Below are 15,303 nucleotides of genomic sequence, written 5' to 3' on the forward strand. Positions count from 1 at the left end.
GTAGGCATCTCTTTCTAATCGGCAAGGTTAGGTATCTAATCGGTGGCAGCGGAAAAGTCACGTTGTCGGTAAATGTAAAATGCTTGTACTCAGGATAGGCATCTCTTTATAATCGGCGTAGTTTAGACGGGGTAAACCCATAGATATAATAACACATAGATTAGATCAGGTCCGAAAAATAGCGTAATGCGGAGCAGTTCGGGTCGGTGGTCTATCTCTCTCTACCGGCGCTTAGCTTTTTCTCTCTAGCATATGATGGCTGCCGCCTCTGTGTCTGTGTCGTTCCATTACTTCCAACTTTTGGTAGATACGCTCACACTCGCACGACAGACAAAGATAGCTAGACCACCGTACTTGATATTGGCGTTACACCCCGAGGCATTGAGCGGCATATCCCTAGCCTGGTCTATTGTTAACATGTCTCTGGGTAAACCCCGTCGATTAGAAAGAGATGCAATAGTGGATTGAAAACCACTACAAAATAAGTATGAGCTGTATAAACGCAAGCTTGAAAAATGATTTAAGTTCTCGCTTATGATTAATGTATGGGGCTACATGATCAATCTTACCTCGCTTCTTGCACACATCAACTAAATAAAATAACCAAGTGGTGATTAAGTTGATCGGTGAAGGAGCTGTCGTGGTTCTGTGCATCGAACGAATCAACTTGCTCAATCCAAATTTCCACTCGATGTCGGATTGTGCCTAAAAGATAAAAATAACACGAAACTTAGAAATGTAGCAAATATATTTCTTTTAAACTTATCCCAGTCAATAAAAATTTGTTTTATTTATATCAACATATTGATGACACAGTACTTGCTTGATGGTGATACTTGCCAGTAGCATAGACGAGTTACAACAGGCAATGGAAAGAGTTAATTTAGTAGTGAGGAATATGGCCTGGGCCTCAACTTCAAGAAGACAAAGCGGATGCCGATAAGCAAAAAGCAACAACCTGCTCGATAGTTACGGATAAACAACGTATTAGTTGACCGTGTAGAATCTTATGTAGACCTTGACACCAAAGTAAATGCAAAATGAGAACAGGTTACAGAAATTTAGGCGAGAATAGGACGAGCTAGAGCAGCATGTAACAATATGAAAAAGCTCCTCATATGCAAGGATTTGTCTTCCGCTAAAACCACGTCTAATAATTAAATGCTACATTTTTCCGATCTTACTATATGCTATGGGGGCCTGGACGCTAAATGTGGGTGTACCGACGCTTTCTTTGTTTATCCTGGTCCAAACATTTCACCAATAGAGGTAATCCACAAAAACGGAAAAGAGAAAGAAATTGTGAGAACAATTAGATAAAGTAGACTTGAATGTCTAGGCCACATATTGAGATAGGATAAGTACCGTCTACTGCAATTGATTATCCAGGAAAAATATACAGCAGGGGTCACCAATTATATTTCTTGAGGGTCCGTTTCGAAAACATATGACACTTCCGGGGTCCGGAGTTCTACGGAGGACTACCTGTTTGGTTGTTCCAATTCGGTAAGCAAATCGGAAGGGTTCAGTGCTAAATTTTTAGGCAGAAATTGTCTTTAACAGTTTTTTACTAAATCCAAAACATCACCTTTTTTGATCCCGAAATATGTTTTTAGCATTTTTGGGTCATCTTAAACAAAAAAGATTTTCTGTCATTTTTCTCAAAACTTGATAGATTTCAAGTTTTAAGCGATTTTTAAACTGAAAAATGCGAAAAATAATCATTTTCGAAGCTTGAAAATTCATGTGTACATTATTATTTTTGCGGTTGTTAAGTGCCTAAATTGAAGTTTAAACATTCAATTTCAAGATTCTGATGAGTTATCGGGGTGTATTTCAATTTCGACCATTTGTTTTTATTGGCGTATTTAATTAGCCCATTGGCAATAATTAATTGGATAAATAAATCCATCATTAAGAAAAAATTTGTTAATAATAAATTATAAAATTTTAATAAATGTCGAGTATTTGTTGGACATTTTTTGCATAAGTACGTATAATATGTATAATAAGTGCGACAGAGACGCACCATAAATTGCGATGTGCGGCGACTTAAAAGTCGAGTGTACTCGCATAATTAACAATTAAAAAACAACGGTATATATTGAAGTAAGTCCCGATTACTCGTTAGAATCTTGAAATTTAATTTATAAAGTTCAATTTAGGCACTTGGTAACCTGAAAACTAATAATTTACGTATGAGTTGTCAAACCTCGTAAACGCATAAGTATTTTCACATTTCTCAGATTTTAAATCGCTTATAACTTGAAAACCATCAACTTTTGAAAAAATGATGAGAGACCTTTTTTTTTAAATACAATTTTCGGGGCTAAAAGGAAATTTTGAATTTGCATAAAAAGATTGTTTTGCCCGACATCCCGGTCTCCTTCTGAATTTGTTTAAGGGGACATTTTTGAACAGGAATCCACAAAAAAAACCGAATCAGAAAATTTGTCATTCTTTACAAAATTAAATTATCAGTGAGAAAAATTACATTTTTTATTATGTACAACCTGTCTGAAGTTTGGAGTGAGTTTGATGCTATTTATTCTCATTGGGGATTTGAGATATTCATCTGTTAGCTGAGATCTGTACCGAGTTTTAATAAAGTTCATTCTTGATAAAGCGGCTTCGCACAGATAAGTTGAGTCAAACATAATATACAATTTCATGGCCAAACATTTTCAAAATTACCAAACGCTACATTCTGAATTTAATGACGGTCCGCACAAAAGTAGATAACGATCCGGATGCGGACCGCGGTCCGCTAGTTGGTGACCCCTGATATACAATAAGCGAGGGTTAGGCAGAAGAAGACACCCGTGGCTTCAACATCTGCGGAAGTGGTTCGGGCTCACATCCATAGAACTATTCAGAAGTGCTGTAAGCAAGATCATAATTGCCAAGTTAATAGCCAACGTTCGTAACGAACAGGGCACAAGAAGAAGAATATTTATATTGATTCAAGAAGATTCAAGTATTTATATTGAATATGCTGTAACTGAAAGTATTGATACCTACAAATACCTACTTAGGAACATGAATAACATCAAACGTAGATCAAATCAAAGAAATTAAGACACGTATTGAAATAGCACGTGCATCATTCATTAAACTTAATAAGTTTTTTTGTCGGGATATAAGGTTGGAACTATACACCTAAGTATTCTTCGGTGTTGTGTATTACTTTTCTTTATGTCTTGGAAGAGTGGATATTAAAACAAGTGCATCTGAATGAGTTGACCGCCTTAGAATTTTGGCATTACAGAAAAATCCTACGACTATTATGGAATATATTCAAAGAATGTCAAACGTGGAAGTAACTAGAGTGATAGGAAATGAAGCGGAAATGATATTAATTATCAAAAAATGAAAATTTGAGAACCTAGAACATGTGATGACAGGTCAAAAACAAAAATACTCATTATTACAACTTATTATGCAAGTCGTCAATTGAGCCGTCGCGCGTCGGTCACGACGGCTCCGCTCAGTTGTCAGAGGCGCAGTCGATCGACAAGTTTAGTGGATTTGCGATCGACGGTTCGAGCCTCAGCCAGGTCATTCGAAATTAATCAAAGGCCAACGTCGGTAGTATAAAATTCAATAGAATCTACGACTTGGTCTGGAATAAACTGGTGTCTTCTGATCGGCCTACGGAGGAGCGGTACGGCAAGGGATAAGGGCTAGCGGCTTGGTGATACTCCTCCATAGATCCCTACGGAAGGGCGTTGACGTGTGACGCCTAATAACAGTTTATATACACTGCGCGTCATAGAAAACGGGCACCCCAAAAATGGGTAATTTTTAATGTCTAGTATCTCCTAAACCTGTTGTCCGATTTACGTAATTTTTTTAATATGTTATACCCATATTTCTTAACAATATCGCTGTAATAATATTGTTGCTAAACAGGTAAATTTTCATTGTATACCGGATGTACGAATCAAACTGTGTTTTTTCTCAAAGTTCGCAACACCCTGTGGAATATTCTAGCATTTATCAAATACTGAAATTAAAACCCAATTATAGCCTCAGGTTTTCTTAACATTTTGTTTTTTGGTTCATTAGCTTATGTTGGATAATACAAAAGTTAGGTACTTGAACAACTAGCCATGTTCTTCATCAGTAAAGGGTGTTTCTAAATAAGTGCGACAAACTTTAAGTGGTAATTATGCATTAAAAAATAATGACAGTTTGCATTATAATCGTATGCTCGCAAATGCTTCTTTTTCGAGATACGGGATGTTGAATTTTTTTTTACGAACTGACGATTTATTTATTGCTTGAAACCCGGTTGAAATATGCAAATGAAATTTGGTGGGTTTTAAGACGTATTATTGCACATTTTTTGACATACAATTAAGTATTTTATATTCATCAATGGCGTGCATACGGGTAATAGGATCGGTCATATTACCCGTATGCGCGCCAATGGTGAATACAAAATTTTTTATTGCATTTTAAAAAATGCGAAATAACTATCTCTTAAAACCTACTAAATTTCATTTGCATATCTCAACTAGTTTTAAGGCAATACATAAATCGTCAGATTCTAAGAACAAATTGAACATCCCGTATCTCGGAAACGAAGCATTTGCGGACATATGTTTATAAAGCGAACAGTCATCATTTTTTCATACAGAATTACCCCTTAAAGTTTGTCGCACTTATTTAGAAACAACCTGTACTGACGAAAAACATGGCTAGTTCTTAAAGTGTCTAACTTTTGTATTTTCCAACATAAGCGAATGAATCAAAAAACAGAATATTAAGAAAACCTGAAGCTATAGTCGGGTCTTAATTTCAGTATTTTATAAATACTAGAATATTCCACAGGGTGTTGCGAACTTGAGAAAAAAACACAGTTTGATTCGTACACCCGGTATACAATGACACTTATGTGCTTAGCAACAATATTATTACAGCGATATTGTTGAGGAATATGGCTACACCATATTAAAAAAATTACGTAAATCGGACAACAGGTTTAGAAGATACTAGACATTAAAAATGACCAATTTTTTGGGGTGCCCGTTTTCTATGACGCGCAGTGTATATATGCAATGCAAAATTCGAGAAAAAAGCGAAATGTGGGAAGACTAAGAATATTCTGGCTTAGGAACTTGATGTAATGGTTTTAATGAAGTAGTTCAGAACTATTTCGAGCGGTAGTCAACAGGGTCCCCATAGCCATGATCATTTCTAACTTTCGATAGAATATGGAACTTGAAGAACAATAATATCAAATAAAAGACATCTTAATACGCCTGCTTAGATCGAACAAACACATTAGTAAAGAACTTACAAACGGATAACTCTATTGTCTATTTTGACAGAAGAATTGCCTGCAACATACAAAATAAAAATTCCTACCACTTATTAATAGTTGAAATAAACTTACTGTTACAGACTTCTTTAATAATTGTAAAGGAGACGAATAATCAGGAATACCTAATAGAAATGTATATTGATCAATTTTTTAAGTCTTTGCATTTGTAAATCCAAATTTATAAATGACTACTTATAAAATTTTAAAGTAAACATTTAAAACTTTATTTTATTGTTTTAATTGAAACAGTTTTATTTTGTTAACTTCTAGTAGAAGTCAAAATTTGGCCAACACAGCACAAAATTAATTGATAGGATACCCCCGTTAAGATAGGCAAAATACCCTTACCCCCAGAATTCAATTTTTATTCATTTTTTACGTTCTATGGGATTAAAAAATAAGACTCAGAGTAATTTTAGAAGCATTGGTGCTAAAACACTTCCCTGTGGGAGACCGTTCTTTTGGACCCTCCATCTACTTACTTTGTCCTCCAGCATGACCAAAAAACGTGTGTTTTGTCGAGAGTGTCGTATTGTGGGGCAGTCGTGTGCCTTACTTTGTTATAGGCTGCTGTCAGATCTACGAAAGCAGCCCTCTTATAAGTTTCATTCATGCTCTCATCCTGTTCATTACTTTACTTATTATTACCCTGTTCATACCATCGTGGAGTTCTTCTAGTGTAAATGGAGTTCCTAGGTGGTTTGTCTCTTGATTCAGTATTTTTCTAGTATTTTGGTTTTTATATCGGTTCTGTTATTCCATTCACAAGGAGTTGAACAGAGACTTGATTTGCTGTTGTCTTGTAAGGTTGGAGCTAAGCTTTTAATAAGTTCTATTATATTTTGCTACTACTCGTCATATTCATTTTCCAGGGCCAATTCACTTTCCTGGGATAACTTTCCTAGAGACATTTTTTATTAATTCTACAAATTTTTCGTAGTTTTCTGTAATCATCTCGGAATTACTGTCTCTCTGTAGAAGAAAATAAGTGGTTACTTACTTATGTTCGTGGTACGTCACTGGTCACGTCAAAATATAAAATTTTTTATTACGAACACGTTTATTTTATAATACAAAAAACAGTTATCGCATTCAGGAAAATTATACTGAATGCGATTAATAAATTTATTTAATTTTTAAGGTTGTAACACCCTGTATCGTATCTTTGTAGCAAATTATGTAATTTCAGTTATATTATGTATATACAGGGTGCGCCAAACCTCTGGTCTTCTTTGATTACGGGTAAACTATGAGATATACAAAAAAATGTTTATAACAAAACTAATGTGTATCAAAGAGGTCTATAATTTAAAATTATTTTCAATTATACAGGGTGAGTCAGAATGACGGTATGAACCAAAGTTTTATTTTTTTAAATGGAACACCCTGTATATTAAATCATTTTTGAATATATTATTTAAAAATATGAAAAATTTGTATGAGGTCTTATAGGCCTAAAGTTAATAACTTTCGAAATATTTACATTTTTATTGAGAAAAATGGTAATATTTATAGGGTTTGTGGATTATGTTTCCAAGGAAATAAAAATTTAGGTGATAGGTCAAAGTTTTTAAAATATAGTGTTATTTTTAAATAATTTAATATTGTTTACTTTTAGCCATAAAATATACAGTGTGATCACTATTTGCAAATACAAAGTTTTCTCATTTTTTTTTAAATGGGACACCCTGTGTATTAGTTTTGCGTTTGGTAGTAAATATTACAACCTTTCTTTTGGTACAAGGTTGTATGTACCTAGCATGTTTAGTTTTGTAGATATTTTAAAAAAATTATAGATTTTACGTTTTTGCGGATTTTTTATTTAAAAATTTTTTTGCAAAAAAAATAATTATAATCTGGTTTTAGAAACATACACTAAAATATAAAATATGAAAATAAAAACGTAATTAAAGATTAAAATAAATCGTATGCTAGTACAATTCAATTGAATTTAATAACTTTAAATTATTTTACAAAAAATATTTTACCATATTAATGAATACATAAATTAGTTACTAAATTAAATAAACAACCAAATTTTAAATCAATCGTAGTAACTAGTAGAATCAATCTACCGCAGCAACTTTCCTATACCAAATTAATTGTTAGTTATATTGTATTTACGAGTAAGATCAGTTAATAACTTTTTAATTTACCTACACCTTGAGAACGTATAAAGTATGCTTTGAAACAAATGAACGTTATGGAAGTATATTAAGAAGTAAATAGTATCTATGTACCTATAGTCCAGGGTAATAAGGTTTTTTCCATGACACTCGAGCAGCCAGGGTACTGAAGCGTTTTTTTGACAGGTAATACCTATAAGAACAAATTGTAACTATTTCCTGCGTAGGATCTGGCGGCCATTTTTATTTATAAACAATTAACTGTCAAAAATGGCATTTTTCCCTATTTTTTCAAATCAATGGAAAACGGTGAAACTTATGGTTTTTTTAGTACAAATATCTTTGAGATTATGGAAAAAGCTTTAAAATGACGTATTACAAAGTTTGATATACTCATTTATTGTTAATATAATTGAGAAAAAAGGTTGTAATTGCAAAAAAAATTAATTTCGCAATATCTATTATAAAAATTAGTGTACACCTTTGAAATTTTTGTCATATAAGGGTTCTTTGGTGCTTAATATGTGATAAAAATTTCAAAGCGATTCATTTAATTGTTTAAATTTTATTCAAATTGTTTATCACAGAGAGCATTTTTTTTGCAATAACATAAGTCAGAAAAAAATGAAGTTAGAACCATTCCACAGGTGTCAAATGAAAGAGCATGAGCTATATTTTCAACTTGGTTTAAAAAAAGTGAATAAAAAGTGCATTTATTAGTAATAAATAATTATGCAAAAGTATCGTAAATCTTTCCTTATAAACTTTTTATTTTGTTATATAAGAAATTATATATATTTATTACAATTTTTAATCAAGTATGATATAAATAACATTGCTTGGTAGTTGTGCACTTAAAACAGGGTAAAAAAAGTTATTTTTTTGGAAAAAGTTATTCAAAAAGTTTATAAGGGAAGATTTACATACTTTTGCATAATTATTTATTACTAATAAATGCATTTTTTATTCACTTTCTCTAAACCAAGTTGAAAATATAGCTCATGCTCTTCCATTTGACACCTGTGGAATGGTCCTAACGTCATTTTTTTCTGACTTATGTTATTGCAAAAAAAATGCTCTGTGAGATAAACAATTCGAATAAAATTTAAACAATTGAATGAATCGCTTTGAAATTTTTATCACATATTAAGCACCAAAGAACCCTCACTTGACAAAAATTTCAAACCTGTACACTAATTTTTACAGCAGTTATTGCGAAAATAATTTTTTTTGCAATTCCGACCTTTTTTCTCAATTATATTAACAATAAATGAGTATATCAAACTTTGCAATATGTCATTTTAAAGCTTTTTCCATAATCTCAAAGATATTTGTACTAAAGAAATCATAAGTTTCATTGTTTTCAATCGATTTGAAAAAAAAAGGGGAAAATGCCATTTTTTGACAGTTAATTGTTTATAAATAAAAATGGCCGCCAGATCCTACGCAGGAAATAGTTACAATTTGTTCCTATAGGTATTACTTGTCGAAAAAACGCTTCAGTACCCTGGCTGCTGAAGTGTCACGAACAGGGTATATTTTTGTCTTATTACCCTGGTCTACTACTCGTGTCACAAAATCTGGTAATAATTTCTAATGGTTTCGCCCAAAACAAATGTCATATCCAAAAATGTTTCGGTTAAAAAATTAAAATTTAAAATAAAAAAAATTGTTACAAAAATTTCAACTACAAAAGTATTCCCAGTTTTTGTGACACCAGTAAATACTATTTATATTAATAAATAATTTGGATGATACATTTAACATTCATTTGTTTCAAAGCATACTTTATAATAATTTTTATATTTTCAAGATGTATGTAAGTAAATTTAAAAGGTAAATTAAAAGTTTAACTAAATACAATTTAACTAACAATTAATTTGGTACAGGAAAGTTGCTGTAGTAGAAAAATTACTACGGTTGATTTAAAATTTGGTTGTTTATTTAATTTAGTAACTAATTTATGCATTCATTAATATGGTAAAATATTTTTTGTAAAATAATTTAAAGTTATTAAATTCAATTGAATTGTACTAGACTCAAAGAAGTAAAAATACTCTGCTACGCAGACGACGCAATATTGATAGCCCAAGATGAAGATAGTCTGCAAAGATTAGTCCACAGATTTAACATAAGAGCAAAAGAATTCAATATGACAATTTCATCTCAAAAAACTAAAACTTTAGTAATCAGTAAAGAACCAATCAGATGCAAAATAGAAATTGATGGTATCAGTATTGAACAAGTAATGGAAGTAAAATACCTTGGAATTACATTGTCAAGTTACGGAGACCTAGACAAAGAAGTGAGAAATCAAGTACAAAAAGCAAATAGATTGGCAGGATGCCTTAATAACACTATATGGCGAAACCGACATATTAACACTGAGATGAAGTCAAGAATTTATAAAGCCAGTGTAAGACCAATAATGACATATGCATCAGAAACAAGACCCGATACAGCCACAACACAAAGACTACTGGAAACGGCAGAGATGAGAGTACTGAGAAGAATTACAGGAAATACACTGAGAGATCGAAAGAGGAACGAAGATATTAGAAGACAATGTAACGTACAGTGTATAAACGAATGGACACTAAATAGAAAAAAGAATGGAACAACCATATAACCAGAATGGGGGAGACACGTGTGGTCAAAATAGCACGAGATAAATCACCAATCGGCAGAAGAAGAATCGGCCGACCGCGCAAAAGATGGAGCGACAACCTTCCATAGAGGTATCAATCCGCCAATGAACAAGCAGAATTGCTTATAAAGAGGAAGAAGAAGAAGAAGAAGAATTGTACTAGCATACGATTCATTTTAATCTTTAATTACGTTTTTATCTTCATATTTTATATTTTAGTGTATGTTTCTAAAACCAGATTATAATTATTTTTTTTGCAAAAAAATTTTTAAATAAAAAATCCGCAAACACGTAAAATCTATAGTTTTTTTTTAAATATCTACAAAACGAAACATGCTAGGTACATACAACCTTACACCAAAAGAAAGGTTGTAATATTTACTACAAAACGCAAAAGTAATATACAGGGTGTCCCATTAAAAAAAATGAGAAAATTTTGTATTTGCAAATAGTGATCACACTGTATATTTTATGGCGAAAAGTAAAAAATATTAAATTATTTAAAAATAACACTATATTTTAAAAACTTTGACCTATCACCCAAATTTTTATTTCCTTGGAAACATAATCCACAACCCTATAAATATTACCATTTTTCTCAATAAAAATGTAAATATTTCGAAAATTATTAACTTTAGACCTATAAGACCTTCTACAAATTTTTCATATTTTTAAATAATATATGCAAAAATGATTTAATATACATATATAGTTCCATTTAAAAAAATACAACTTTGGTTCATACCGTCGTTCTGACTCACCCTGTATAATTGAAAATAATTTTAAATTATAGACCTCTTTGATACACATTAGTTTTGTTATAAACATTTTTTTGTATATCTCATAGTTTAGCCGTAATCAAAGAAGACCAGAGGTTTGGCGCACCCTGTAGGTATATAATAAAATAAAAATATATATGGTAAGTGAGATTTTTTGATCTTTTTATAAATGGAAGATGATATTTATTTTATACCTACAGTGAGGACGTTTAGATTGGAATAAATTTATTTTCTCGAGAATGGGCGATTTTGTACACAAATCCCGAAACAGGTCGATTTTTATTTTTGAATTATCATTTTTTGTCATATACAGGGTGTTTCATTAATAATTGTCCATATAGTAACTGGTGAAACCTTATCACAAAATACGAAGATTTAACCTAAAACACTTAAATAAAATGTGGTTCCTTACTGAGGTACAGGGTGTTTTATCTAAAAATTTAAAAATTATTTTTGCACAGCATTTTAAAACTATTCGACGTATCATTTTCATACTTGGCAAAAAGTGCGACTACTATACACCCTACTAAATTATGATAAACAAACGTTTCTAGCTACTACCAAAGGCGTACGACAGGGGAGAGTGGATGGTTGACCTTCTCAAATTCTACGCCACTGGAGGAATTACTATTTTAGTGCCATTTTTAGATTCTCCAATACTTTCTACGTAAATAATATACTCTTTATTAGTAACGATAAAGTTATTAGTTTTCGAGATATTTGAAGTTAAATATGAAACGGCACAGTTATTTTGATTAATTTATGATATGATTCATATGATTAAAATGTAAAAATTATTTGTACCCAGTACTTTAAAACTATTTGGCGTATCCTTATCATACTTGGCAGAAAGTGTAGATACTGTACATTCTACTAAATAAAGATAAATAAACGTTTCTAGTTACTACCAGAGGCCTACGACAGGGAATAGTGGCTGGTTGACCCTTTTCAAATTCTACGCCACTGACGAAATTGCTATTTTAGTGTAATTTTTTGTTTTTCGATACTTTTAATGCAAATAATATACTCCTCATTCATAACGATGAAATGATTAGTTTTCGAGATATTTGAAATTAAAAATGAAGTAACACAATACATTAATCAAAATAACAGTGTCCTTTAATTTTTAACTTCAAAGATCTCGAAAACTAATCACTTTATCGTTACGAATGAAGAGTGTATTATTTTCATATAAAGTATTGGAGAATCCAAAAATTGAACTAAAATAGCAATTCCGCCAGTGGCGTAGAATTTGGAAAGGGTCAACCTTCACTTCTCCCCGTCGTACGCCTCTGGTAAAAGCCAGAAACGTTTGTTTAACATAATTTAGTAGTTTGTATAGTACCTATACTTCCTGCCAAGTATGAAAAGGATACGTCGAATAGTTTTAAAATTCTGAGCAAAAATAATTTTTAAATTTTTAGATAAAACACCCTGTAACTTAGTCAGGAACCACATTTCATTTAAGTGTTTTAGGTTAAATCTTTGTATTTTGTGCTAAGGTTTCTCCAGTTACTATATGGACAATTATTAATGAAACACCCTGTATACCATACTAGTGACGTTATCTATTTGGGCGTAATAACGTAATCGATTAGTTTTTTAAATGAGAATAGAGGTCGTTTGCTAGCTCATTTGAAAGGATATTCAGTTCTCTATTCAGTAATATAAACATTAATATAATCATTTATACAGGGTGTCAAAAAAATTTTCTTTTGAATTATTTAATTGACACAAAAAGAAGGATTTAATTGACACAAAATACATTTTACTGCTGTTACAAAACAGAAAACAAGTAAAATGTTTATTTCACACATAAATATTTTTTCTGTTGTCTGACAGCAGTAAAATGTATTTTGAGTTAAATAAATTACATACATTCTTCTTTTTGTCTCAATTAATTTAATTAAAATTTTTTTTGGGCACCCTGTATAAATAATTATGTTAATGTTTATATTATTGAATAAAGAATTAAATTACCTTTCAAATGAGCTATCATACGACCCCTACTCTCATTTAAAAAAATCATCGATTACGTCATCACGCCCAGATGGATGACGTCACCAGTATGACATATATGCCAAAAAAAGCATAATTTAAAAATAAAAATCGATATGTTTCGGGATTTCTCTCCAAATTATCGAGAAAATGAATTTATTCCGACCTAAACGTCATCACTGTATATACGAGTGCATATCAATTAAAAGCTGGTTTCCTGTAAAGGTGTAAAGCCAGAAATATTTGTGAAGTTTGAAAACAAAATGTCATTTGCCATTGTCGATACTTCTGTGGATAAGTAAAGGTATTACATTTTTTATATTTTATCACTGCTCTATTCTTAAAGATATCTTACCATGATGAACAATCTTCTGTAATTAAATATTTAGTTAATACATCAAAGACAAAAAGCAAGCCTTTCAAGCATAACATTGAGAAGTAATTAAAAAACTACAAAATTCAAAGACCAACTGAATGATTAAACGTGTTTGGATTCGAATTATAGTTTATTCCCATTAAATTTAGTATGTTATGTATACAAAATGCAATAACAAAAAAAAAATAGTAGAAAAACCAAAACAATTCGTGAAAATAATTGATGGATTCAACCGTTACTTGATGGAAGTTCATTTTATCAAACCATAAAACACTGAAATCGTTTGTTTTCTATACTTCCACAAAATTTATTATAACTATGTGGCTATAGCTGTTTCGGCAGAGTGCCTTTCTCAAGTCTTGAGAATTTGAGTACTCCCACAAAATTTATTATAACTATGTGACTACAGCTGTTTCGGCAGAGTGCCTTTCTCAAGTCTTGAGAACTGTAGTCACATAGTTATAATAAATTTTGTGGAAGTATAATAGGAAACAAACATTTTCAGTCTTTTATGGTTAGAATTCGTGAAAATGTAAAGAAATAGTACAACTGTTAGTTGCATAAAAAACACAAATTATTGATAACCTCCACATAATGGTAATACAAATGTTCTTGTTCATGTGATATTTTTGTAACTGCAATAATTGTAATATCCCTTCTATAGAGTAAGTACTTTTTTCAGCTTTTGAAGCTTTTTCAGCTCATATTTAGTTCTTATGGTGCCTCCTGTATTATTTTCTCTGCGTACTACACACTGAATAGAGTAGAAGACAGGACAGAGCCCTTCCTGACATCCCTCTCAATCTGTATTTCTTCTCAAAAAACGTTGTTTTCATTTATCTCAGCTTTTTGATTATATGGGACAGCACTAATGATTATCCCTTCATCATGGCTCCGACATCATTTTCTTAGCCTTAACCTTTGTGCGGGGTCAGCTTCCCTAATTACATTTCTCCATGAGCTTCTATCTTAGGTCATATCATTGTCAATCCCCTTTACCGACATGTCCTTCATAAGCGTCTATCCCCTGGTCTTATTTGGTCTTCCTCTCAAACTCTTTCCAGAAACCTGCAGTTCAAAAATTCTTGGTATTGGGTGATTAACGTTTCGACGTTGAACATGACCAAACCCTCTTAACCAGCTCTCTCATTTTGGCATCAATTGATGCCATCTTTAGACTTCCCTAATACACCTACTAACTCTTAATTTTATCCATTTTTGTCACTCACTCATTTATCTAAGCATTCTAATTTCCACCACATGCATTAATTGTTCCTCTTTCCTTTTTCCTGCCCAACATTCAGTTCCATACAATATCACAGATGGGCCGTTGACGTCTAAAAATTTTGCCGAGTGTATGCTTGGAAAACGAAGAATACCTAAAAAGATATTCAAGGTATTCGAAGAATTAAGAAATGCCTTAAATATTAGATGTTTCCACCTCCTAAGTGCATTCTCTATTGAGGTTGTCGATCAATATGGCAAATTTCTCTCTGTCATGGGCTTGATGAATTAAGTCATTCCTTGTTGTGTGGGTCCAATCTCTGATGTTTCGGAGCCAGGACTTTTTCTTTCTTCCTATACCCTTTTTACCTTCGATTTTGCCTTCTAATATTACCTGGAGCTGCTCAAATTCCCTATGGCGCATTATGTGTCCTAAATATGACGTCTTTCTAATTTTGATTGTATTGTGCAGATGTTGACGTATGTTTATTATTTCCAGTACTTCTTCATTCTTAAACTAAAAAGGGTAGTTCCCTAGGTTGACTGTATGCCATATAGTTAAAAAACTCTAACATGAAGTAAAAACCACTTCTATGTAATTGGTATATTTATTAAAAATTTTAAAAATCCCAATGCAATCGATTGAAAAAATGTGTCCAATTCAGAACGTTTTCGGACCTATCAGTCCATCATCAGTGAATTCAAATACTTGCTAAATAGCCCCAGAACCAAACAATGGTTGGTAGATTCAATGTAGATTGAATTATAATTTCAACCATTGTTTGGTTCTGGGGCTATTTAGCAAGTATTTGAATTCACTGATG

General features: G+C 31.8%; 1 protein-coding gene across 2 annotated transcripts in view; it reads right to left on the reverse strand.

Moving 5' to 3' along the window:
• LOC114325672 (serine/threonine-protein phosphatase 6 regulatory ankyrin repeat subunit A) overlaps positions 1-15,303 on the reverse strand; it is a 314,485-nt gene that overhangs the window by 11,103 nt on the left and 288,079 nt on the right. For both annotated transcript variants that reach the window (XM_028273796.2, XM_028273793.2), the window contains exon 20: positions 570-705. In XM_028273796.2, the coding sequence (XP_028129597.1) occupies positions 570-705 (136 nt within the window). The remainder of the gene's footprint in view (positions 1-569; positions 706-15,303) is intronic.

Source organism: Diabrotica virgifera, chromosome 4, assembly GCF_917563875.1.
Source record: "Diabrotica virgifera virgifera chromosome 4, PGI_DIABVI_V3a".
NCBI lineage: Eukaryota > Metazoa > Arthropoda > Insecta > Coleoptera > Chrysomelidae > Diabrotica > Diabrotica virgifera.